Source organism: Dromiciops gliroides, chromosome 2, assembly GCF_019393635.1.
Source record: "Dromiciops gliroides isolate mDroGli1 chromosome 2, mDroGli1.pri, whole genome shotgun sequence".
Lineage (NCBI taxonomy): Eukaryota > Metazoa > Chordata > Mammalia > Microbiotheria > Microbiotheriidae > Dromiciops > Dromiciops gliroides.
In genome coordinates, this window is record NC_057862.1 from 678,378,959 (window position 1) to 678,392,623 (window position 13,665).

A 13,665-nucleotide genomic window follows, 5' to 3' on the forward strand; every position below is an offset into this window, starting at 1 on the left:
TTGGAGGAGCACTTGGGAGTATCCAGCAGCCACCGACTTAGGGTGAAAGTCTGAATTGGACATAGAGATGGGAAGCTATCCATGTGGAGCTAAACTGGAAGCCATAGGTGGGCAGGAGCTTGTCAAGGGAAGGTGTATAAAGGGAGAAGAGTAGCAAGGGCTGAATCTCAGGGAACATCTACACATGGGAGATTAGAAGACAAAGGAAGAGAAGCAAGAGAGAGGCACCAACAAGGAAAAGGAAGAGAGAGAGGCCAGAGGGGAACCTGGAGAGTGCTCAGCATCCTGGAAGCTAAGGGAGGAGAGCTTTGCAGGAGCGGATAGCCAGAGAGGGCAAAGAAGATGAATGAATTCTGAGCAAAAGCTGTTGAATCTGTTAACTACAGCGGACCCTCAGCATCTCACACCTGGACTCCTGCAATAGCAAGCCTCTCCCCACTCCAGTCCATCTTCCATTCAACTGCTAAAGTGATTTTCCTAAAAAGCAGGTTTGATTGTGTCACCCCATACCCGATAAACGTCAGTGACTCCCTATTACCTCAAGGATCAAATACAAAATGCTTTTGGACAAAAGCCCTTCCTAAGCCAGCTCCCCTCCTAACTTCCAGTCTTCTTATAACTTATTCCCCAACACGGTCTCTTTGATCCAGAGACACTCACCTCCTGGCTGAACAAGACACTCTTGGCTCCAGGCATTTTTTTTTCTGGCTGCCTTCCTTTCCTGGAACGCTCTCCCTCCTCCACTCCCACTACTGACCTCCTTGGCTTCCTTTAAGTCCCAACTAAAATCTACAGGAGGGAAAGCCCGGATCCCACCAGGAGGAAATGGACAGAAGGCTTCAGGAAAGTGGAGAATGCAGAGACTTTGAATAATAGAAGTGGGCTGCCTCAGGAGGAGGCTGGTACAGCAGTGGTCTGATGGACTGGGCTTGTAAAGGAGAGCCCTGAGTTAGATGGGGAAGACAGTAGAAGAGGAGGTTTAGGCAGCAAAGGAATTTTGTTGAATTCAATGACGCGACCTCATTAGGCTGAGATTCTTTAGGGGAAGGGATCTTCAAATAGGAGAGGAAGGGGGCCGATCACCGGGGAAATGCTGCTGAGGGAGAGTTAAAACAGCTGGGAGGCAAATTTGCATTACAAAATGCAAGCTATAGCACCTCAAAGTAGAAGAGGAAACAAATATGAAGTCAAAATAGATGAAGTTAGGCATGTAGACTGGGGATAGAGACTGCACCTGTGAATTCCCTGCTTACAGGGAACTCCCAGAGAGTAGGACACCTTCTCCCCCCCCCCCCAACCCCCACTTCCAACTTACAGTCCATTGCCTAGATCTACTTTTGGTCTTAGGACCCCTTTAAACTCTTAAAATTATTGCAGACCCGTCCCCACCAAGAGCTTTTGTTTATGTGGGTTATATCTAAAGGCATTTACTGTATTAGAAATTGAAATCTTAGTATTGTTATGAATACCGTCTTGACTCTTGGAAACTCTCCTAAAGGGATCTCAGGGACCTTCGGGGGTTCCCAGGCCACAATTTGAGAACTAGTGGCTTAGAGCACTGAGAGGTTAAGGGACTCATCCAGGGTGACACAAATAGGCTGAGTCTGGGAAGTACCCTTGGCTTCCAGGACAGCTATCTATCCATGAAGCCCGATTGCCTCTCTACAAATGTGAGGTAGGTTGAAATGATAATAACTGACATTTAGACAGTGTTTAAGTTTCATGTATGGCACTCAACATACATTGATTAGCTCATTTTATCCTTGCAGACACCCACTGGAGGCTGCTCCTACAGATATTATCAAGTCCATTTTATAGATGAGTTTAAGCGGCTTGCCTGAGAGGGATGGCCTGGGAACTGGGAGACCTGCATTCTTGTATTGGTTCAGCTGTCCCATCTTAGACAATCCAAGGAGCATCTCTGGGCGTTCGTTCATTAAATAGGTATAATGAAATGTGAATGATAAAGAGTTTTGAAAGCACTCTCCAAGTGAATTGAGGATATTCAGTCTGGTTAAAGGAAGATGGCCCAAGGGGGAGCGGGGAGATTTGGGAGGAGGGGAGAGGAGGTCCGGCACAAGAGTTGTCTTCACATATTTGAAGGGCTAGCACCTGGGATTAAATTTGTCTTTGCCCCTAGAGGGAAGAATTCGAGCAATGAATGAGAGTTGGAGGTGGCTCAGAAAAAGGAGGAAGTTCCTAGTAGTTTGCACTGCCCAGACATTTACACACACACACACACACACACACACACACACACACACACACACACACTGGAAGGGGCTGCCTGTGGAGAGAGTGAGTTGTACGGTCATAGAGCCAAGGCTGGGTGACCATTTGTTTCAGTTTGGGGGACCAGGTGACCTGGGAGGTGCCTTCCAGCCCCAAGAGTCTATGATTCTAATGAATAATAATAATTGCTTACATTTATATAGGACATTAAGGATTTAAAAGTACTTTCTTTACAACACCTCCCTTAGGAAATAGAATAAAATCAGAAGAAACACTGAGAAATAAACTAGTTGACTCTGAGTTCCTTGGAGATAGGCATCTTGTTTGATCTAAATTGTCTACGTCCCGGCATAATGCTCTGCCCACACTTTACTTAATAAATGAGTGATAAGTGTTATTTGAATGACTGTGTAGACCAGACTTTGGAGCAATGAATACATATAGTAGGAATTAGGAGAACTCTGAGAAGGCTGATGTATAGGATTTGCATCATAGAGAATGCTCAGCCTTGCTGAGAGAGAGGGTAAGTCTGGTGATCTAGTCTCAGGTCCCTTTGGGGGGCGATGTGTGGGTGATGGGGAGGGAGGGGCTGATCAGAATCCACTCCACAGCCTGGGATGCGTCCCCCAAGGCAGTGGAAGCAGCATTTCTTTCGGACCTTGTCTCTTTTCTATTTCTGTTCTTTCTTAAGTCTCTGAAGAGACCCGGGTCTCTTGGTTTTTAAGCGTCTCTGTTCCCATAGCTGCTTTCAGAAATTGGTGGTGGTGGGGGGTGATGGCACCCATTGTTTGGGGTAAGATCATACCTTCGCATTCAGCCTTCCCAAGACACATTGTGTAGACCCAGAGACAGCCCTAGCAGAAACCAATCCCCTGGGGAAATGAGGAGCACCTCCCCTTCCCCAAGACCCAGGTCCAGCATCCGAGGTTAGAGTAAAGGGGGGGGGGGGCAGCGCAGGTGCTATTTTCTTGGAAGTTATGAAAATTTGGTAGAGGAAATGACTGGATCTGTAACTGCTGGCTCAGTGATGTGGGAGTCAAGGAGAGGGGCGGGGAGTAGGAGAGACAGATACTGAGAAAAGATTGCGGGAGTAAGAGGAAGAAGGAATCAGTGGGAGAGGAAGAGAAAGGTGAGGGTGAAAGAGGGAGAGAAAAGAGAAAGACAAGAACGATATGAGAGGGAAAGAAAAGGAGGAGGAAGAGGATATATATATATATCAGTATACCTAGGCTAAGGGGTTTTCACTTTTTTGTGTTACTGATGTCTTGGACAGTTTGGCGAATCCTGTGGATCCCTTCTTAGAAGAAAGTTCTTAAATGCCTTAAATAAAATATATAGGACTACAAGGGAAACCAATTATCTTGAGATGCAATTTACTGACGGTTAAACAAGCAGACAGACAGACACAGACAGACACGCACACTTCCCAGACGCGGGTTAAGAACCCCTATCTTGGGTAGAGAAAGTGCGGTGGCGAACTCGAGGTGAGTTCGAGGGCCCGGGCTGGGTAGCCTCTTCTTTTCTCCTTCAGGGCCCGGTCTTTTCCTTCCTTCCTTCCTTCCTTCCTTCCTTCCTTCCTTCCTTCCTTCCTTCCTTCCTTCCTTCCTTCCTTCCTTCCTTCCTTCCTTCCTTCCTTCCTTCCTTCCTTCCTTCCTTCCTTCCTTCCTTCCTTCCTTCCTTCCTTCCTTCCTTCCTTCCTTCCTTCCTTCCTTCCTTCCTTCCTTCTTTCCCTCCCCTCCCGGCCCCAGCCCGCAGAAGGGGCTGGAGCGGAGCTGCCGCGCGGGGGCATTTCAGCGCAGTCGAGTGGAAAATAGACTTTAAACCCTCATTGTGGCTGAGCCGAGGGCACCGCGGGCTCCCGGGGGCTAACACAGCTCCCTGGAGCCGGGTCGGGGACAGACGCAAGAGCTGGCCTGGACTCTTGAGGGTGGCAGGGGGAAAGTCCGGGGAGAAGGTGGAACTGCCCAGGAAAGGACAGGGACTGGAAGCCGGGAGCTGAGCTCCTCTGGTGCCCTGATGTCCCCACTCTCGCGACCCCTCCTCAGCCCTTCTCCCTTCGCCCCTCCACTCACCACCCTGTGACTCCACATCAGCTCCGCCCCCCCCACCTCCTTCTACCCTCAGTCCCGACAGGTATCTGTAGGGCCCTGAATGAGGCCCCTCGACGGGCTTTCCCGTGGGTAAAGCGAAGGCTCCGAGGAAAAGTTTCCGAAATTATTATTATTGTTATCGCTATTATAATATTAAGGAAAACAAAGGGAAAAGCCCGAAACGAATCAATTGAATTAAAGGCACCAGAATGAAGCGAAGTACGGGGAGCGGCCCCAAATCCCACCTGGGGGCAGCTGGGCCAGTCACCCCAAGACTGCGCCGGGCCTGGGCGTGAGATTGTGCCGGTGTGTGTGCTTGAGTATGACGGAGAGTGTGTGTGTCGCTGTGACGGGTGAGTGGATGTGACTGTGTGGCTGTGAGTGATCGTATATGTTTGTGCGTGACTACGCGGGCGTGTGTGTGATCCGTGTGTGTCTCGGTAGGTGCACTTGCAAGAGAACATTTGTTTTTGATTGTAGGTGTTTGCGTGTGTGACCGCATTATGCTTGCGTGTGACCCTATTCGTGTGTTTTCATGGTGTGTGGATGATATTCTCGTTTTAAAACATGTTTTGGGGGTGGGTGAAGTACGAACGAGCAAACTCCGAGATGTCAGTCAAGTACCCACACATTTTCTTGACGACCTTTGTCACTTGAGCGATAAGTCTGGACAGGGCCAGGGGGCGGACTGGCCCCTCTAAGGGACTTTTACAATTGGGATGCGCCTGCAGTCTTCTTAAGGTCTTCAGTGCGCTCGGAAATCCTAGCCCAGGGCTTGTGAATGCGGCCGGACTCTGCATTCGAAGTCAGAAGCAGTGGTGTGTGTGTGTGTGTGTGTGTGTGTGTGTGTGTGTGTGTGTGTGTGTGTGTGTGTGCGCGCGCGCGCGCGCGCGTGTATACAAGGATGCTGAGCTGGGGAGCTGGCGGGAGAGGGAGCCCCACAGCCAGCCAACCGACTCGCCAGCCGTACTCCGCTCCCAACCCGGGCAAAGACTCTACCCAGGGGGTGCGAATAATCTCGCCCGGCCCAGAAGGGAGACTGAGGCTGGGATTTCCCCACCCTCTTCGCCTCTTCAAATCTCCCTTGAAAAGAAGGGCGAGTTCCCTCTTCTGGGGCTGCACAGAGCTTTCCTTCGCCACTGGGGACCCCAAAGATGCCAAAGGAACACTACCTGACTCCCAGGGTTCCGAAGCCCCACTTCCCTTCGCTCCCTGACTGTTGGCCTTGGGCCAGATCCAACTGGGGGCACTGGGGACCGAGCGGGGCGCAAAGCGCCTTCCTGTGTATCTGAGGGATGTACTTGGAGTCATCAGGAGGTAGGGAGAAAAAGGGTGTCATCCCACTTCTCCCGCCTCCATCCACCTTCTGCGCCAACGTTTGTCCGCGTCTTCCTGACACTCTCAACGCCACAACCCTTGCTCCTAAGAACCTTGTCCCAGAATCGGCGATGGGCGCTCAAGGAGCGGGGGCAGGATTGGAGGTGGGGAAGTAACAGGTTGGGGGAAGATACAGAGGCGACCTTCGCCTTGAATTGGGAAGTTTGGTTCCCCAAGGGGCCTCGGTTTATCCAAAGTCTGGGTTGGGCAGGGTTGGAGGGGGACAGAGGTCTGGGCTCTGACTTCTCCACTCCTGGGGCGGGCGAGGCTTCCATAGGCCGTCTCAGGGTTGGTGGAGGGGCGGGGAGGTGGCGGAAGGGTTGGGTAAGGAGTGGAAGGCTGACCGCTGAGAAGGTGGTAGAGGACGAGGCGGAAGAGTAGATGTGGAGGGATAGACGCTGGAGGAGAGGAACTGGGTGGCAGGAATGGGAGGGGCGGCAGAGGGGGAGCGATCCTGAATCACCCTGAAGTACTCCAGTCCTCCTTTTGCCTCCGATCTCAGGTTCCCTCCTTCCCTCCCTCCCTCCCTGTTCCCCAGCCCCTCCCCTCTCTTTTCCCCTCCCCTCCCCCAGCCCCTAACCCTCCCCCCCCTCCCACCTGGGGGCAGGTGAGCAGCAGCCAATCGGCGGGCGCTGTCCAGGTACCGGCTCCTTCGGCTCTCGGTCTCCCTGCACGCCGCAGCCTGGGCCGGGCCAGGGGCGGGCAGAGGTGGAGGCGGGGGCGGGAGTTCTCCTTTGGGAGCCGCAGCCGGTGGGGCTCAGGGGCTTTGGAGACTGCGGCGGCAAGGGAGGGGGCTCCCGGAGCATCCCTCTGGTCCCGAGGACTAGTCACACACCAGATCCCGCCGCTCCAAGGAAGAATCCAAAACAGTGCTCCTGAGCGCCGGCCACAGCCCCGACCCTCGGGCCTGGGGCGGCGCGGGGCTGCACTGAGCCCGGGCGCTAACTCCGCGCCCGCATCCCGCCGGGGCCCTTTTCTTGGGGGGGGGGGGGAAGGTTTGGGGGGCGGGGGTGGGTGGGGATGTGTGTGAGAGCGAGTGTGTGAGTGAGGGAGCGAGCCAGCGTGTGAGTGTGTGCATGTGCGTGTGTGCATGTGCGTGTGTTTTCGCACACCCCGCACGGCGGCGGCGGCGGCGGCGGCAGCAGGGACGCGGTCCGCTCCACCCCCCCGAGCCAAAGAAGCCCCCTCGCTCGCTCGGGACCCGACCATGTTCCAGCCCACGACCAAGCGCGGCTTCACCATCGAGTCCCTGGTGGCCAAAGACAGCGGCGGCCCGGGTGGCCCCGGCGGCCCCGGCCCCGGCCCTGGAGGCGGCTCCCACCACTTGGCGGCCCCGGCGGCGGCGGCCGGCGAGGAGCCTCTGCGGCCCACAGCGCTCAACTACCCCACGCCAGCGGCCGCCGAGGCATTCGTGAGCGGCTTCCCGGCCGCCGCCGCGGCCGCCGCGGCCGCCGCCGCTGCCGCAGCCGGCCGCTCCCTCTACGGCGGGCCCGAGCTCGTCTTCCCCGAAGCCATGAACCACCCATCCCTGACCGTGCACCCGGCCCCCCAGCTCGGCGCCTCCCACCTCCAGCACCCGCACTCTTTCTTCGGAGCCCAGCACCGCGACCCGCTCAACTTCTACCCCTGGGTCTTGCGCAACCGTTTCTTCGGACACCGCTTCCAGGGTGAGTCGTCTACCCCTGCCCCCTCTCCCTTCCGGGGCGGCCCGGGCCCAGCTCCGACCCCCCTCCCCCCCCAACCTTCCCCTCTCCCTCCCCGCCGCCACCCGCAACCCGAGCCCAACTCGCCGGCGCTGAGTCAGGGAACTGACACCTTTCCCTTTTCGGAACTCAAGCGCGCTCGCCGAAGCCCCCGGGAGGTGGGGAACAGGAAGCCTGCGGAGGAGGAGGCTGGGGGGAAGGGGAGGAGGCGAGGGTGCTGGGAACCTTTTACCTCTTTGCCAGAAGTTCTGGAAGAGGGGTGAAGGGGGAGGGGAAAGCCAGGCACCCAGCCGGAGAAACTAGAGGGACGCGTCCAGTTAGTACCTCAGCTGGCACCCAGTCTCGGCGGTTCGGTCCACTGGATCGGACAGGGTCTCGCCACCTTCGGGGGAGTGCCGTGCTCTTAGCCCCCGGCTAGGGATTCGAGCCCAGCTCCCAGGCTCTCCAGGGAACGTTCTGTCTCTAGTGCCGAGAACGGCTCATTCTCGTCCTAGCAGCGAGCGTTCCAAGCCTTGTCCTGGGAACGTTTCATTCCCCATTCCTGCCCCTCACTCTGAAGGAGGATCTTTGGGATCCTCTCCGTCCACGTCGCTCCTTCCTTCCTCCAGCTGGTCCCAAGGCCGGTTAGTTTTGTTGCTTTGCAAAAGGCACAACAAACGCATTAGCAACCGAACCCGCTGGCGCTGGGGTGGGAGCCCTTGTGGAGGACAGTCCAGCAGTCGCCAAGGCGGCCTCGCGGTCCATGGCTTGCTGATTGCGAGGTCGCAGAGGCTTGGGGTCCAAGTTCGGACTTTTCCGTGTTGTCGGCTCGGCGCCTGAGGGGTGTCCTGGGCTAAGGGAATGGTGCCCCACTTCCCTACCTCTGTCCAACGCCTGGTAGGACCACAGCGTCTACAGACTTCCCCAGGGGAAGGCAGCCAGGGAGAGACTGCGCTGCCGCGGCAAAGTACAGAGGCAGAATTGAGTCAATTTACCGAATAATCAATTCTATCCCCGGAACAGCAAGCGCAAAACGAAGCTTTTCTTCAGTTATTCGGACATTCCAAATGAAAAGGATCGTAGGTCCATTTTGTTGTCTTTGAAGGGGGACGCTGCAATTACTTTGGTAATTGTCTTAGCTGCCAACCTACTTCACTTTATTAGTGTAGACCCGGTTACCTCAGATTCCCCCAGCTGCCCTGAACCAACGGGGAGAAAAACTCTGCAGTAATTTAGGATCGGTCTGTAAACAAAACAAATCTCTTGAACCTGGGAGACTGGGGAGCAGCAACGGGAAAAGACTCCACTTACCCGGGCCTGCCCTCTGCTCAGTCCTGCGGCCAAGTCTACACGAGCAAAGTTAAGTGGGAGACTGGGAAAACTCCGAATAATACTGGCAAAATAATTCATGGACCTTGTGTGTGTGTGTGTGTGTGTGTGTGTGTGTGTGTTGTATGTTGAGTATTGTGCAGATTGCCCAGATATTTCAGGCGAAGGCAGCTTCTCTTTCCTTCTCATTTTTATTTCATTTCATTTCATTTTACTTTACTTTACTTTATTTTTTTGTGCCTTGAATCATCGAGTTTTTTTGTCTTAATTCTCCCTCCTGGGTATAAGCCAGGACCGCAACCTGAGAGCTTCTCATCCAAGATGAAGAGTCAGAGTAGAGAGCGGAGCAAGAGGGTCTAGCTTGTCTCATTGTTGCTGCTGTTTTTTCTCTTTACCTGAGATGTGTATGTGCCTGAATTATCCGGATAATTGCCTCGAATCTTTGCTTCTTTGGGCAATGGGTCGTGTCAATTCAATCTGTTTGTTGTCCACGAAATCGTATTTTGCCCCATCTCGCCACTCTCCGGGTGGGTTCTATTGCCTCTCCTACGGTACCGGCCCTGCAAGCGGGGGGGGGGGGGGGGGAGGAGAACCAGACAGGCAGGCAGGTTCAGACGGACTGACGGACAGTCGGGGAGAAACAGGCCAATTTGCCCGTTCTGTTTGTCCCTGAGTCGGGCCTCCAACCTCCCATAGGAACCAGGGGCAGGAGAGGAGAGGCAGAGGCAGAGGCAGATCGAACTGGGGGGAGAGGGTGAGCTGGAGAACGGAGGGGCCGGCTGAGGAGCCCCCAGCAAGAGGGCCCAAAGCCCTATCGTCTTGCTTCGGAGATGGTTGTCTTGAGATCAGAGAGATGGGCTGCGGAGGTCGTCTCCCCTCGGTATCGAATCGGGCTCACAAACTTGTAGGCAACTTTCCTTCGCTCTCTGCCCGCAGCGTGTGGCCAAGGCCTCAGGAGCTCAGCCAACCCTTTCCCTTCTCCGAGATCAGAGGAACTCAGGCTCCTGAAAGCTTAACTCCGGAGCCCAGAGCTCCCCCGGGAATTTCCCCCCTTCGTTCTATTTCCCCACAGCCGTTCCGGGGGCTCCGGCACTGCCGGGATGCAGAGGAGCCTTAACGGGAAAACTCGAGGCTTTGAAAAGGCCCAGGAGTTCCTCTGCCCCCAGAGGGGCCTAAAAGACCCGGGACGGAAGAACTAAATCCTCACGTAATCAAGCTCAGAAGATTTCCCCTTGTCCGACAAAATGAGTCCAGGCCGAGGGAATGTTTTCGAGAGCCAGAAATGTGGGTACGCTCCCCACCTCTAAGAAAGACCCTTCCAGATCCCTATCCACCCTCGAACCCAGAAAGGACTATGAAAGTCGGCCACATTTCGGAACCCCGAGACAGTCGCGATTCCCTGGGCGGTTCGGAGAGCTGAGACATTTCCGAACCTGGACCACGCCCGAGATTCCATCCCTCCGAATTCCGAGGAACTAGGGGAGGAAATCCGTGGGATTTCGGTCCGTGGGAGCTGCAGACACCGATGGAGCCGGTGCTCGATTAGGTAGAAGTATGGCCGGGTCAGTTTGCTCAAAAAAAGAGCCCCCCACCCCGGGTCTCAGCTCCAGATCGGCTCCGGCATTTCGATTCAGTGGGGAAACAGACAAACGAACGAATGAACAATGTTTGTACATTTCCTGTCTATTTCGCTACGGCGTCCCGGCTTTCTCCCTAAAGTCCCATGCTCTAGGGGACGATGTTAGCAAAACAAGCTGGGGGGGAAAGCCCAGAGCACAAGGACCCTGTCCCCCCACCCGGGTGATAGAGATCGGGAGCCTCCCGCAAGTCCTCCCTCGGCTCCGGGAGAGGAATAGCGACAAATTCCGGGCACCAAAAATACTGGGGAAACGTGAGCTCGAAATTAGCAGGCGCTGGGGAACGGTGGCGAGGCTGGGGCCGGGCTCTGGGTCTGAACTCTGCCTCTCTCCTTGGCCTCGGAGAGTGCGATCGAAAAGGAGACTACCGGGCTGGGGAAGGGCTGGGGTTAGCGAATGTGTGTGTGTGTGTGTGTGTGTGTGTGTGTGTGTGTGTGTGTGTGTGTGCGTGCGTTTGCCCCGGGAATGAATTCTATTTCCCAAAGGAGGAGAAGCCCACGGAGAGGGGCGCAGGGCATATAGAGCTCATTAGATAGCTCCCCATGCAAATCCCCTGCGGCCCTTCCCCTCCCTCCAGTCCCCCTCCCCAGCCCCGCGGCCCGCGGGAGCCAGGGGTGCATCAAAGGGCGCCTTTGTTCCGGGCAGGAGCAGAGGGATTAGGTTATCTCTCTGCTGCTGCGGCCGAGGCCAATTCTCTGGGCTCGCTCGGGGCTCTGCGGGCCTGAGAGACCCCGAAGCTGGTGCTGCCCGGGATCCCGAGCCCCCAAGGGGAATGGAGTGGGGAGTGAGGCCTAGGAGGATGGGGGCGGGGGAGCTCATTTCACCTTCCAAACCCACTTTCCTCCAAAGTCCCGGACTCCGCACCCCAAGCCCTGAGTGCGCGAAGGAGCTCGGAGCGCCCTTCCCAGGGCCTTAGGGTGACCGGGCCTCTCTTTGCCTCTTACTTATGTCCAGGCCCTGAGAGTGTTGGGGGTGAAGTGGAGAGGGGAATGGGTGATTCAGCTCCCTTTCTCTTTTCTTTTTCTCCTGCACCTCCTGCGGTGCAGGAGGGGAGGCCTGGGGGACCCCCTGAATTTACATTCTGCTCGACCTGCTTTCCCCTTGTCTTAGTAGACGCTGAGTCACTTTCCCCTAGGGTGGGCAGAGAGCCTGGCCAGGCTGCAGGCGCTGGGCCTGCCCAAGGGTTGGGCCTCAGCCCGGACTCATGGAGCTCAGTCTGCCCCCTCCTCCTCCCCCAATTTCCCCTTTTCAATCATGTCCATAAAGACCGTGTCTTGGCTGGGAAACAACAGGACACACACGGAAATCTACCCAAACATTACATCCATCAGCAAACATTGATTAAGCACCTACTGTGTGCAGGGCCCTTCACTGTGCAGACTTTTCGCTCACATGTACATATGCATACACATTTACAGACTCACATACATGTACAAACAAATGTATTCGACCTCACATCTACATACATATAAAGACTAGCAGAAACTCATGCGAACATACACATATGTAGACCCAGATACATATGAATATACCTAGATTTAGATACACACTAAAAGTGAAACAAACACAAGTATTTGTTCATCGACAAACATGAAAATTCTCCCATATTCACCTATGGGTACACAGACATCAAAGTTCACCCAGGTACCACATATTCACAGATAAGAACATACATGTTGGCCAAGGCCTCCCAAGCACCAATTAACTGAACTAGGAAACACAAAATCAACAAAACAAAGCTTTCTCTTCTACGCGATGAGAAATGTTTTAATCTCTTTCTTTATAAAGGTGGGGAGACAATCAAGTGACTTTTCAGCGTACTGAACCACTCTGTTCACAGATTCCCTTAGGGTCTTGTTAACAAGACCAGATTCACAAGTACATGCAGAGATGCACAGCAGCCTGTGTGTATGTAAAAATTCATAAGATTAAGAAAAATACACACATGCATACATACATGATCCCTGACCACAAGCACAAAGATTGTGCTTGCACCAGCCTTTGGAATTATGGTATCTAAATAATTGTCAGAGTCATCTGGCCCCTCTGCACATACACTGCTTTTGGCTGATTTGAACAGAGCCCTGCGCAAAGGGGCATCTATCTGGGTGTGGGGAGGGATCAGAGCTCTCCATTCCCCAGAAAGCTGTTTCCTTTCCCCAGGTCCCATAGAGGTCAGATATAAGCCCGAGGGGACACACACATGCTCAGTCACACACACTGACCCACAATTACACAATCACACAACACCAAGCAGCCAGTGCTCTGACACACAAAATCCTACAACCACTCGGAGTCATGCACATGGACAATAATAAATCGAATCTGTACAACACTTGAAGGTTACAAGGGGTTAGCCTCACAAGAATCCTCAGGTGGCTAAGTTCTGGTACCATGGTCGACATTTGACAGTTGGAAAAACTGAGGCTCAGTCCCTGAGAGGTGTCGTGACTTGGCCAGAGTCATGGGACCCAGAACCCCTGACACCAAGTCCAAGCTTCTTCCCACTACGTGACACTGACTTTGTGAATTTCGGATTTGCACAGCTCCCCCCTCCCCCACCAGCCGTTCCCCTCCTCTCCTTGCTGACCCCCTCGGTCCTCATCCTTTACTCTTCACCGGGTCTGAGGCCACACCAATCCACCAAGAAACCTTGATAAAGCACCTACTCGGTGCTGGACACCACGGATACACAGAAGAGGTGGAGCAGCAAGTCCTCCCCAGGCCAAATATCTGACTCGGCAGATTAGAGATTGTCCGTGCCCTCTCTTATCAGGGATGGAGGAAGAGGCAGGTAGAAAGGCGGCTCAGCTGGCATCCCAGATGATAAAGAGGGGAGGGAGGGCCTCGGGCTATTTGCCAGATGGAGACCGATCCCCCAACTCTCTCCTTGCTCCCCCAAAGTTTTAATCTGCACTGAGCCACCTTCAGTGTTTTCTTGGGTCTCCCTTGTGACCAATGACATGTGTTTGTGAGATGGCTGGTTGTGTTAATCTGTGGCAGAATTTGTCTCTGTGGGGAGTCAAGTGAATTTTTTCTGGGATCAAACTCACCACATTAGACTCATTAGCTGTATTCCTACCTACACAGTACATAAATACATTTGGCAAACACTCCTGTTCAGAGAAAGAGCTATCAACATTCGAGCATGCACACACGCACACACACACACACACACACACACACACACACACATAGAAACGAACAGCTCAACTTAACATGCTGCTTGTATGACTAAATCATGAAATTGGGAATGAGACTCTCCATCTTCGTTCTGTTCTCTGTGCCTCGGTCTCCCTTCATTTTAGGCTTCCCTCC

General features: G+C 54.1%; 1 protein-coding gene across 1 annotated transcript in view; it reads left to right on the plus strand.

Annotated features, from left to right (window-relative positions):
- Window positions 1-6,729: 6,729 nt before the first annotated feature.
- Window positions 6,730-13,665, plus strand: part of EMX1 (empty spiracles homeobox 1) — a 37,246-nt gene continuing 30,310 nt past the window's right edge. Inside the window, exon 1 of the mRNA XM_043981435.1 lies at window positions 6,730-7,366. Coding sequence (XP_043837370.1) covers window positions 6,790-7,366 — 577 coding nt within the window. The 5' untranslated portion in view covers window positions 6,730-6,789. The remainder of the gene's footprint in view (window positions 7,367-13,665) is intronic.